Source organism: Rhagoletis pomonella, unplaced genomic scaffold (genome assembly GCF_013731165.1).
Source record: "Rhagoletis pomonella isolate Grant_MI unplaced genomic scaffold, Rhpom_1.0 Rhpom_scaffold_00005, whole genome shotgun sequence".
NCBI lineage: Eukaryota > Metazoa > Arthropoda > Insecta > Diptera > Tephritidae > Rhagoletis > Rhagoletis pomonella.
Window position 1 is genome coordinate 82,053,547 of NW_023458559.1, and position 11,644 is coordinate 82,065,190.

General features: G+C 34.7%; 2 protein-coding genes across 2 annotated transcripts in view; one reads left to right on the top strand and one right to left on the bottom strand.

The window, feature by feature from the left end:
- Positions 1-727: 727 nt before the first annotated feature.
- Positions 728-11,644, bottom strand: part of LOC118739702 — a 192,234-nt gene continuing 181,317 nt past the window's right edge. Inside the window, exons 2-3 of the mRNA XM_036471202.1 lie at positions 3,340-3,914; positions 728-2,430 (exon numbers count right to left, since the gene is read on the bottom strand). Coding sequence (XP_036327095.1) covers positions 1,533-2,430; positions 3,340-3,914 — 1,473 coding nt within the window. The 3' untranslated portion in view covers positions 728-1,532. The remainder of the gene's footprint in view (positions 2,431-3,339; positions 3,915-11,644) is intronic.
- Positions 8,656-11,644, top strand: part of LOC118739724 (dipeptidase 1-like) — an 18,709-nt gene continuing 15,720 nt past the window's right edge. Inside the window, exon 1 of the mRNA XM_036471236.1 lies at positions 8,656-8,673. Coding sequence (XP_036327129.1) covers positions 8,656-8,673 — 18 coding nt within the window. The remainder of the gene's footprint in view (positions 8,674-11,644) is intronic.

Below are 11,644 nucleotides of genomic sequence, written 5' to 3' on the forward strand. Positions count from 1 at the left end.
GAAATATACTTTGAATATGTTGTTACACAAATGGACGAATCTACAGTTTTACGGCGCCTCCAGACGGCAACTTAATTTTATGAGAATCTATTTTTCATGGCTGAAATACACTCGGATGTTTGCCGTTGCCTGCTGAGGGGCGACTGCTGTTAAGAAAAAACTTTTTCTATAATTTATTTTGGTATTTTGCTTTGACAGTGGATCAAGCCTGGGTCCTACAGTGTGGTAGTACGCACCTCTGACCCCTTGGAATTCGATCAAAGTGAACTAGCCCAGTTTGCCTAATTTAAGACAGTAGAAATTTCAATTAGTCACTTACATACATTGAAGTGTTGCCAGCTCAGTCAGCATTTACAGAATATACCCGAAAATAAGTTTAAAAATAAAAAAGAAAAGTTTCATTTGAAAGTAATCATATCCGCATCCTTTAAGAATTTGTATGACAATATTCATATTTTTGAAATCAGCCTATTGTGTGTGAAGATGTGTATGTGATTGGGTATGTGCAAAAATGCAAACAAATGCAGGTTTTTATCCCCAAACTACTTAGGTTTTTAATTGTGGTAAAGATTGTCTTGTTAACGATAAACTAAGCATCAACTAAAAAAAGAGTTCTTAAAAAGAATAGTATATATGTAAGTAGTATGTCTAGTATATAGTATGGGTATTATATATTTGTTGGCACATTCATCTTACATCTGTTAAGACAGATAATTAAAACGATATATTTAACTATAAACACTTTTTTTTTTATTTTAATGCTTGTGTGCATCTATGGTTGAAATTGCCTATAATTCTATGTATATGTATATTTTGTCTGCCTACAAAGGTACATTATAGCATACATACTAATAGATACATGTTTGTGTTTGTATGTATGTATGTATGTATACGTATTTGTGCACTCTCAAATGTTCTGAAACAAGGCTCTATTGAAATAATTCGAACGGATATGGTTATAATTTTTTGCTTGTGCACCACTTAATTTTCTAACTCCGCAATCTCTAAATTTATATATGTAAAGTGGTTTTACATACATACATATGTATTTTAATATTTTCGCTTAAACAAGTAAAGTTGTATTTAGTTATTGAGCAGTTCCTTAACAGACTTCATTTTCACAACAAAGTTTTTGCTTAAATCAAATACATATGTACATACATATGTATGTAGTGTATGTGCTTGAACGGTGATGTGCAAGTTTTTATAGATTACATACATACATTTACATATAAATAACCTAAATAAATAAAACTAGAAATTTCATTAGACTTACACATACATACACGCGAAGTAATCTAAATGAAATGAATTGCCTAAAACACTAATTTTATTACATTTAAGCTCACTGCATCCATCAGTGTGCGTATACTTTGATTATTTGCTCCGACCCACCCCAAGAGTGCAATCATGCAGACCCAATAATATTTGAGGCTGCCGTTGTCAGTCAATGTTGGCAGCATGCTATTGCATTGTCTCAGGTCTAATTCTTGCGCGGCAGCATAACTGCTGCGCATCGGCTGCAGCTGTGGTCACGACGACATGTATGTGCACTGGGGTTTCGGTTGTGGTTCAGTCTGTTCGAGTGGCTGAATGTCGGCGCGCTTCCAGTAATCGCGTACATTTTCTACGGTCTCCAGGATGCGTAGAAAGTTTTTGCCGGCCAGCATTGCTATGTCTTGTTCACTCCAGTTGTGATCTTGAAGTAATGTCGCCAGCAAATCTGGATATTTGGAAACGTCTTCAAGACCGACGGGTGGCACCTCAATGCCGTCATAACCTGCGCCCAGCCCGATATGTTGCACTCCAGCGATGGCTCTGATGTGTTTTATGTGCTCAACTACATCACCCAGATATGCCTGCTGACCACAAGCCACATCTTCTGGATCGAAGCTAACCATGATGAGTCCGCCATTGTCTGCTACCAATCGAAGAATGTCGTCGGGTACATTGCGTGTGGAATTGCAAAGTTGTCTTGCGGCAGAATGAGAGAATATAACTGGAGCCCGAGTAACTTGTAGAACGTCGCGAGCTGTGGCATCGGAGCTATAGGACAAATCGACCATCATTCCCAGTCGGTTCATTTCACGAATAACAGCCTTACCAAACGCAGAGAGTCCGCTCTCCGATTCTGATGCACTAGAGCCCGCCCATGAGAGGTCACATTTATGCGTGAGGCTGAGTGAACGAGCGCCCACCGAATAGAACGACCGTAAAACAGCCAATGAGGAGCCGATAGCGTGGCCACCTTTAATGCCGATTAGTGAAGCCATCTGGCCGTGCTGTCGTGCTGTGAAAATATCTTTCGATGAGCTTACTAATATCGTATCGCCGGTGAACATGTCTGTTAAGCGCCGTATAATATCTATTTGTTCTATAGCCACTTGGACAGCGTCTAGGCCCAAAGCCTCACAAGGCACATACGCTGACCTGTAAATAAGGGCATGGGAAGAAGGAAGAAGAAACATAAGGCACCTGTTTCTGGGTCTAGTAAAGAAGGTGGGTTGCCAAAAAACCTCTTTGCATGAAGTGCATATAAAAAATGTAGGAAAAGTGATACAAAATCGTCTAGGAATTCCTTGAAAGTTAATAGCAAGTCAAGCATAAGATAAGTTAGCAGGTGGAGCTCAAAACCTTCGAAGAAGGAGTCCAACATATTGTTTTTTTTTTGGTGGAATATTGCTTTCTGATTTCCAATTGCGTACTATGTATGTATGTACATATCGCACAGCTTCTTCAAAACCGGCACTGATAAAAGAAAAATAGATGGAAATTTTTGCATAAATCAATTCGTGGATGTTAATGTAAATATTTTCTTCTTCATGGATACTACCACTCTCCACAAGCAGTTCTATTTCCGGATCAGGTTTTTGAGTTAGCCCTCTTTACGAAGAGGGTGTGCGATATGTAAATTACCAAAGATTGAGTAAAATTCAAAGGCCACAACTTCGTTTTTCCCATTGCTTTTCCCTAAATTTAGGGGCCCCGACTGTTAGTGTCTGTCAAAAACATGTCGTTTTACATCAAACTCAGCCGTTGGAAAATTCCTGGCATGGTGCCTATTTCAGTGTGATGATTTTCAATAGGAAAGCCCTTCACGGCGTATTATGAGTGAAGAATGTATTTAGTAACGATGTCATTCGCAGCTGTGAATGTTCTGCATTCTAAGCTTTCCGCATTTGACACACCTGACAAGACAACACCCCAGAGGCATGCGAATATCAGCCAAGTGGCCACTGACATCTTGCTATTTTAAACTTTCAGTATTCCAAAAACAACAAAAGCCATGCATTTGTATGTAGAAACATTTGTGTATGCAAACAGTATTGTATTACCTACCACATTTGCACGCCAACTAGTCCTTGCTTCAGCCGCTCAATGTCTGTTTGCGCCCACGACGGCCTGGTCCAAAGAGCCTCCGCACTGGGATCGCGTCTCATGTGCACCAACTCCAGACTGTTGTGCGCGTACTTCCGCACATTCCACGCAAAGTTATTGTGGCCATCCACTAGCGGCACTTCTTTCAGTATCCGTTGTACGATTTTCAGTCTTTGAGCATGCGAATTGCGGCTTGGCGCCACAAAGTGTTGGTATGCGAGCATGGCGGCGATGGTAAACAGGCAAAGCGCGGCTACGAGAGTCAAGAATATGGTGCAGGAGCCACGTCGCGGTTTTAAGCGGTGCACCCTGGCACAGCTGTCACTAGCTGCTTGGTGGGTTGCCTTCGATTTACGCTTTATGTTGGCAGGGTGGGCGGTTGGTAGCGGTCTGCCGTCGCCAAAGTTCACTTTTGACTTTTCAATGCTGGCAATTTCGCCACCGGAATCACTGTTTGAAATTGAGTTCTGGCGTGAGAGTGTGCGGTGCGCATTGGAGTGCTCGGTGACATCAGGTAGGCCGCCAAAGCCGGTTGCCTGCGAGAGAAGAAAATAAAGTAAACGTGCATAAGTTGCCTTTTGAATTGCATTTTGCTTGTTTGGCTTAAACACAATCTGGGTCATTCACTAATCTAAACGGAAATTTCGGATTATGTGTGAAGACCGATTGGCAATAAATTTAGATTTTAGTCGAAATGTTGGCCAAGATACGGGAAGTGTTGCCAAGAAATTCGCACAAAAAAAACGTTCGGTCTCCTATGTAGCGAAACCGCAGAATGCCCATTGAGTGTTGAATGTGGAATTCAAATAGTTACGCAAACAAAGTACGGAAACCATTTCGGATGCCAAAAGTTAAGGAAAAAGTTGTGAATTTGTTTAACCATTTATTGCGAACTTGCTTTAAGCGCCATCGAAGTCTTAAAAGAAAACCAAAAATGCTTGGATATATTTTGGACAACACAGAAAAATGCTTGTAAATAGTTAATAAATGGGAATATCTATGGAGTTAAGCTCTTTATGTTTTTTAATTTACGTGAAACACAAAAAAAAAAAAAAAAAAAAAAAATGAAATGCTGGACTGGTTGAATCGAAGTCTTAAAAGAAAACCAAAAATGCTTGGATATATTTTGGACAACGCAGAAAAATGCTTGTAAATAGTTAATAAATGGGAATATCTATGGAGTTAAGCTCTTTATGTTTTTTAATTTACGTGAAACACAAAAAAAAAATAAAAATAAAAAAAAAAATATGAAATGCTGAACTGGTTGAAGAGAAATTAATTAATTTATACAGATGCCAGCTCATTCTTGCTAAGACGACATGAGTCCGCTGTGTTAGTCTTTTCGTACACACTACTTACTCCAAAGTATGTAATTATGTATATGTCAAATATATGCAGTGTGCCTGCCTGCTGGCTGTCGGAGGAATGAAAAGCATTTCAAGTGTCTTAATAAGCGAAATAAAAGCGCAACAATAACGCCTGAGAAGAATATAGAGAAAATGAAGAAAATAAAATACAATTTAGTAAAAAGGAAAAATGTAATGGACACACGAATTCATAGTAATTTTTAGTAATTATAATGGGTTGTTCATTCCTGCGCAGTATTACATACATACAAGAAAATTATGATGGCCAATTTGCTAGTGATGGCTTAGCAGTTTTATTTATCTAAAAACATTTTGAAAGAAATGGGAGAACATGAATACTTGGTCAGCATTTCGTTATTTTAATTTTCAAGATCAGAAGTTACTTAAGTAAAGTATTAAGGCAGCTTAATCTTTTTTCGAACTCTATTCTAGCTGTAGCTCACGGAACCGTGACGAAAGTGACTTTTCAGGAAATTGATTATTATTTATTTTATTTATCCTTTGGACCAGCGCTTTTCTCATTTAAGATTAACATTGAAAAATTAAGTGAAACGATACCATCGGACTACGCGAAGAAGTTTCATGAAGTGCAGCTTTTGTTAGCTATATCTTAAAGTTATAATAAATTGCTTGCAAAGTAAAATGAGAAATTATCGCAGTGGAGAATGTCCTATATTAAGGCTTTCGAATTTCGCACTCAAACCCTTTGTGGTAGTGTTCTTATCGCCAATAGCATAAGCGCCGTATTTATTTAAGAATGTGGTATGTATTTGGGGCAATTAAGAAGGCATTTATGAACTCTACTAGGAATATAAATTAAGCAGCAAGGAAAAGTGGTTGGCTGCCTTCTGGCGCGCTTATGTATGGACATACATAAGTATGTATGTGTGTGTAGGTATATGTATAGGGCACAAATGTAATTCAGGTATGTGCATAATTATTATTATTATCCTGGCTCTCCTTTCTACAAATTTCCGACTCCTTTGTGGCTTTGTGCATGGTTGAAGCACTTAATGACGTCAAGTGTTTCACAAATAAAAAATCCACTTTTGTAGTGCCAGATTTTTTATTCCACTTAGCATAATGTCAGTTTAATTATGTTAATCATTTGAAATTTTACAGGGAATTAAAAAAAACTTTAAACATTTTTAAGTTTACATATTCTCCTATGCTTATTAGTGTTGCCAAATTTTTTTCCAACGTATAATTTGTTCCTAAAATACGGGATTTACAAAAATTTAAGGAGACAAATAAAAAATTAAGGATTTGCTTTAAAAGCCCAACTACGAGCCATATAATAACAAAGGTCATCGATTTCAACGAAGTAATTTTCAGATTAGTTATAAGCTTATGATAAATTACACTTATTTCATGACAACACTATTTAATTCATACAAAAATATGTATGTACGTAGACATGTAATTGACAAAACGATAAAAACAAACTAAGAGATACAGTTGCGGTCAAAATAATAGCAGCGAAATTCAAAATGATGCTGTTGGCAACTTATCTTTATTTATTGTTAATAATTTTCACTTAAAATATGGGTCGATCTATGTCAGATACCAGATAAATAAAACTGTCTAAGCTAAGTTCACAAAGTTCACAAAATCTAATTAAACTTAAAACAATTTTCATCAAAATGTCTTTTAATTAGATTTCCTAGTAAGATTTCGAGTATGTGGTTTTAATGAAAAGTTGCAAGTTTTAAGTCGCTAAAAATTACCCCTGATTTTTTAGAATTTTTATTCAGGAGGATGTTGCGCATTTTCTTCCATATACAAAAGTCAGTTTTGTTCATGCGTTACTGGCCGTCTCCACAGGATAAAATTTATTGCTGTCCAATTGTCATTTTGGTTGCTAGATATATGTTATATCAGTGGCAATATTTGTGTGGGTGTGGTTATATCTTGATTTAAGCATTTGGAAGATAGCTTCTAAAACGTACTTTTGACGGATTTAATCGCTTAAAAAATTTAGAAAATAGGCTATTTTACATCCAATTACATAATAATAAATATTTTAATAAAAAACAGCTAAATTTTTGCGTTTATATTAAAATATCAATAATGTTGCCACGACGAAGTTTTCGTGCAAATGAAAAAGTAGCTGTGAAACTACCGAATTGCCGGCAATAGATGGCAAAATATAAGCTCTGATATATGTACATATATTGCTCTTGAAGAGCAATGAGCGGTCTCCATTGGCTATTTATATTCTAACATATGTATCAAGATATAAACTTTATCCTGTGGAGATGGGCAGTTATATGGAAGAAAATTCGCAACACCCTCCACAAAAAAGTTCTAAAAAATCAACGGTAATTTTAGCTATATTTCATTTCAAATTTAATGCAAAATACGGGATGTTCCCGCAAACACGGGATATTTGGCAACGCTAATGCTTTTGCCTACGTAGTTGTTTGTAAGATGTAAATATATTTCAAATTATTAAAGATTTGATTAAAAACATTCAGTAAGAAAAATACCTTCACCAGCAAAGCGTTTCAAATTACTCTCCCACAAAACTTCCGAAAGTACACAGTCTGCAAAAACTTTTAAAATGAGCTTCTTTATGAGCTTTTCCATGCTTTAGTATTTGGTAGCAGCCAATCGAAGTCGCCATGCTGACTACATAAGTAAAACTACCGAGATAAATGAGAATTGGCAATGAATATTAAACTAACCAGGTTCTGTATGCATCACTTTGTACACTGCTAGATGGAGTATGAAAACCAGATTTTATTATAGCTAATATATGAATTACCCAGAAGGGATGACCGACCGACCGGACTTGTCGGCAACAATTTGCATTTTTTCATACAATAAATTTTCGTCCTTAGTGTTTGTGTTCTAAATGCTTTTACTAATATACATACATATGTATGTGTGCATGTATATCATAAAGTACGATTGCTTTTTTTTTACATATTATTAAGTCAGGTATATTGTATTTTTTCGGTAACTGCATTATTTCGCATTTTAAAAGTAAATATTTTTAGGTTGGCTTGTTGGTGTTGTTCGAGCAGTAAACACACAAGCACGTACACATATTGTAAACTACTACATCATCCGCTTTGCGATACAAATAAACTATGGATGAAAAATTATTTCATTTATGTTGCCTGAAACTTTCGTGTGCCTCCTATTCTAACTTTAATGCAAAAAGGCAATCTCGACAAGAACAAAAAAGTTGGTTGGAAACAAAAAGCTCAATTGCCGCAACGAACATGCATGTTGAGGTGTGTTTTTACATGCTGTAATTTTGCTTATTGTTTATAACAATTTTAAATATCTTTGTTTTAAAAGGATTAAATTGAAAGCAGCGTAAAAAATGCTCATATAATACGCTCACTTTTTTCAATTCGCAACTGGCAGGCGAAGAGCGCTTCGTAAATATAAGTATGTACATTAGGGTTATGATTTTTTTACACTTTTTTTAAATTTTGATTTGCCTGTGCTTGCATTTAATGAGCTTTTGTCCATATATCACTTTTTTGGCGATATTTTTGTTGGTTCGTGAAAATACGTCCCGCGCACACTATCATTTCATTTACAAGGCTGTTGCATGGCAAAGCCCCATACCTAGTATAAAAATTCGACCGAAATTCCTTTTTGCCTACCAAGTTTTGATTTAAAAACGATGTGTATCAGCACTAAATCTACGAATCTATATTACTTTAATAAAACCATAAGACATTTGAGAAGAAAAACATGTTTGAATATTAATTTTCTCCACTTAGAAACTGATAATAAATTCCGATATGCGCGGGAGTTTTTTTTATAATTTATCAAAATTGTTGTTATTTTTTGGAAATTTATACAAAAGTTCATCCTTTGCCACCACAGGCATTTAAATCTAAAAAAAATCATAGCCCTAATGTACATACATACATATCTTAGTACGACTATGGCCAGTCGCCGGCAGGTATGTATTTGCCTATCATGCTCCTACCCTCTAAAAAGAAAAAAAAAATAATGGATCCTCGTTTTGTTCTAGCAAATTAAAAACTTTTAATTGCATAACGAAATGCCGCAAGTTAATTCAGCCATGTTATTGAAATACAATAGTCTGCCCTCAGTGTTTAATTTTAAACATTATACTTGGAAAATTTTTGCACAACTCGCACCCTATAACAAAAGAATTGAATGAGCTATAAAACTGCATGGCTTTCATTATAGAATGGTCTATGCATATTTAATAAATAGTAAAAACTTGTCGATGTATACTATATGTATGTATGTGTGCTTAATTGTTTTATTGCTGAATATTTTTTTAAAAGAAATTTGGCAACTAGAAGTTTTCCACCAAAATTTAGAATGAAATAAATTAAAGATTAAATTTTTGTGTAGCGGTGTATAGGCTTGTACAATATACATACATTAAAGGTCTGCATTGGAATTCAGTTTGCTTCACTGTGAAGTTTTTTTCAAATATGTAAACTACTCATACTCTAACAAAGAGGGCATAGAAGGAAGAGAAGTGAAGATGTTGAGCGCTGTATACATAAAAAAAAAGTACTCAAACAAATTATGTTCCGAAAAAAAGAGGAACATAAATCAGCAGTACCATTCTGTTAAACTTCCACAAAAAATATGTTCCTTCACAAGTATTTTTTGAGTATTTTTGGAAGTTTTCGTTTAATGCTACATAATGTTAATGTTAGAGCTGACATTTATGTTAAATAGCAAACATGGAGAAACAATGTAAGGCGCTCCGAATATCTAGCCCATGATAAAAACATAATAAGGTAAAACCATTGAGAGGCAGTCTGACGTTTGCCAACAATATAATTTTAAAATCAAAACTCAAACTCACACACACATTCTCATTTTCAATCTCAAACAACAACAATTGTGAACAATTTAATTTTTTTATTTTCAATTTTATATGATTTTAAAATGTTGGCAAACGTCAGAAAAAAATCATGGCCGACGAATTGAGGGAATGAATTTACCTTGTAATGTTTTTATCATGATCTAGCCAACAGCATATTTTTATAAAGAAAGTGGACTCATTTTATACAGAAAACCGATTTTTATTTGTACAATACGATACTCTCATTTCCCAATACCAGGCGCACATACATATGAAGCAGCAAGCTTTCCCTATGCATACATTTGTTTGTAGAAGTTTTTAATTCGTTTGTAGAAGCCTTTGGAAATTCACAAAGTAGAATTTTGGAAATTTAAAAATTTGTAAAAAAAATTTTCTGCTTAGAAATAGAAAACTTGTTACTTCACATGTATGAGCAATTCGACAATAAAAACTGGTCATAAAGACAGGTCGCGGGAAAATGGACACACATTTTTTGTTATATCAAAAATTTACATAATATGTATGTACATAAATCATGTATGTATATGTATGAAAGATTCGAACTTTTTTGCAAACATTGAAGCGTCCGGCGAGAAATGTAAAACAATATTTAAAGCATACATACATTTTAAAAGATAAAACTTCATAAGTAGTTTTGAAGTTTTCAAATACTACTAAATGCAATCAACATACTCAAGTACTCTGGAAAAGCTCTGGAACAGTGTTTTATGTAGCAGAGCGCTGTTGAGTAACATTGCTCAGTTCCTCAAATTTATAATGTACTCTTTTTTTGTTCCTATCTTTTTAAGTACTCTAAAATATATGTTCCATTTACTCATGTACACATGTGAAGCGTATTTCTGCAGGTATATTTGCAGTGCTTTAATATACATATATCGTGTTGCTGGTTTAATCAATTTAATGTATTTGAATGAATAGCCATTTATTCTGTACGAGGCTTGATTAAAACGGCAGCGCAAGTTTAATTACAAAAATGAAATGAAAACAATGACAAATGTAATGGAACTGAAGCAATCGCGCAACCGCTTACTGTTTTGCGCTGACGCGGACAGCCGAGTGATTATTAAGCATTAATCGAATTCGATTGCAGAAAATTTTAAGCCTAAAATTAAATGGTTTTACATTCATTAATCCGCAAAGCTTTCAGCGAAATTGGTGTACAATTTATGAATTTTTTCCTGATGACTAGCTTTTATTTAAAAACATGGAACACAATATTTATATCAGTGGAATGTTTTTGTTTTTTTTTTATTTCTTTATCCTATATACACGCATACAGTACTGTCCAAATGAAAGTTACCACTGCATACATATGTATTTCATTTTTATTGTCAAAAGTAATGTGTTTTACTTTTAATCGGTCATTTATTATAGAACTATACGTGCTAGTTGGTAATATCCTGAAAATTTCAAATCTAAAGTAAGTTAAAGGCGCAAGATGAAAATAAAATTATTTCATTTAATTTTTTATTCGAAATGTTTTTATTCTTTTCAAATAATACCTCAATATGAAATAAACAAAATATCCACTCGGACTTTTATAACGACCGCACTTCTGTGCGAGATGAGTTTTACTAAGTTATATCGACATTTATGTGTTAAAAGATTCTGTAGATGCTAATTTCAACTCAATTTTAGTTTTGCAGATTCTTTTAATCATACGTTCCTTAATAAAAAAAAAAAATAATAAAAAAAAAATTCAAATTATACGGTTACACAGTTTACAAAGATTTTTGGCTAGCGCCTGCTCGGATTTGTGGTAAATATGCTCCTTGAAGCTATCACACACCGAGTGATAGCACGCATTTCTTACCACTCAGTTACCAAAAAAATCTTGAATCACATCAGGGAAGCCAACTCGTGGGGAATTCCACGATTTGTGGGGAATTTCAGTTTGCGTGGGGAATCGTTACACTAATTTCATATTGAGTTAAAAGAGTTTCATAGGAAATACAACTGCAACTAAAAGTACTGATTTTGCAACAAAATTCTAAAAGCAAAATTTTTAGGCGCTTGAAACTTGCACTTTATTTTACTAGAACTGAGTGTGCTACAATAT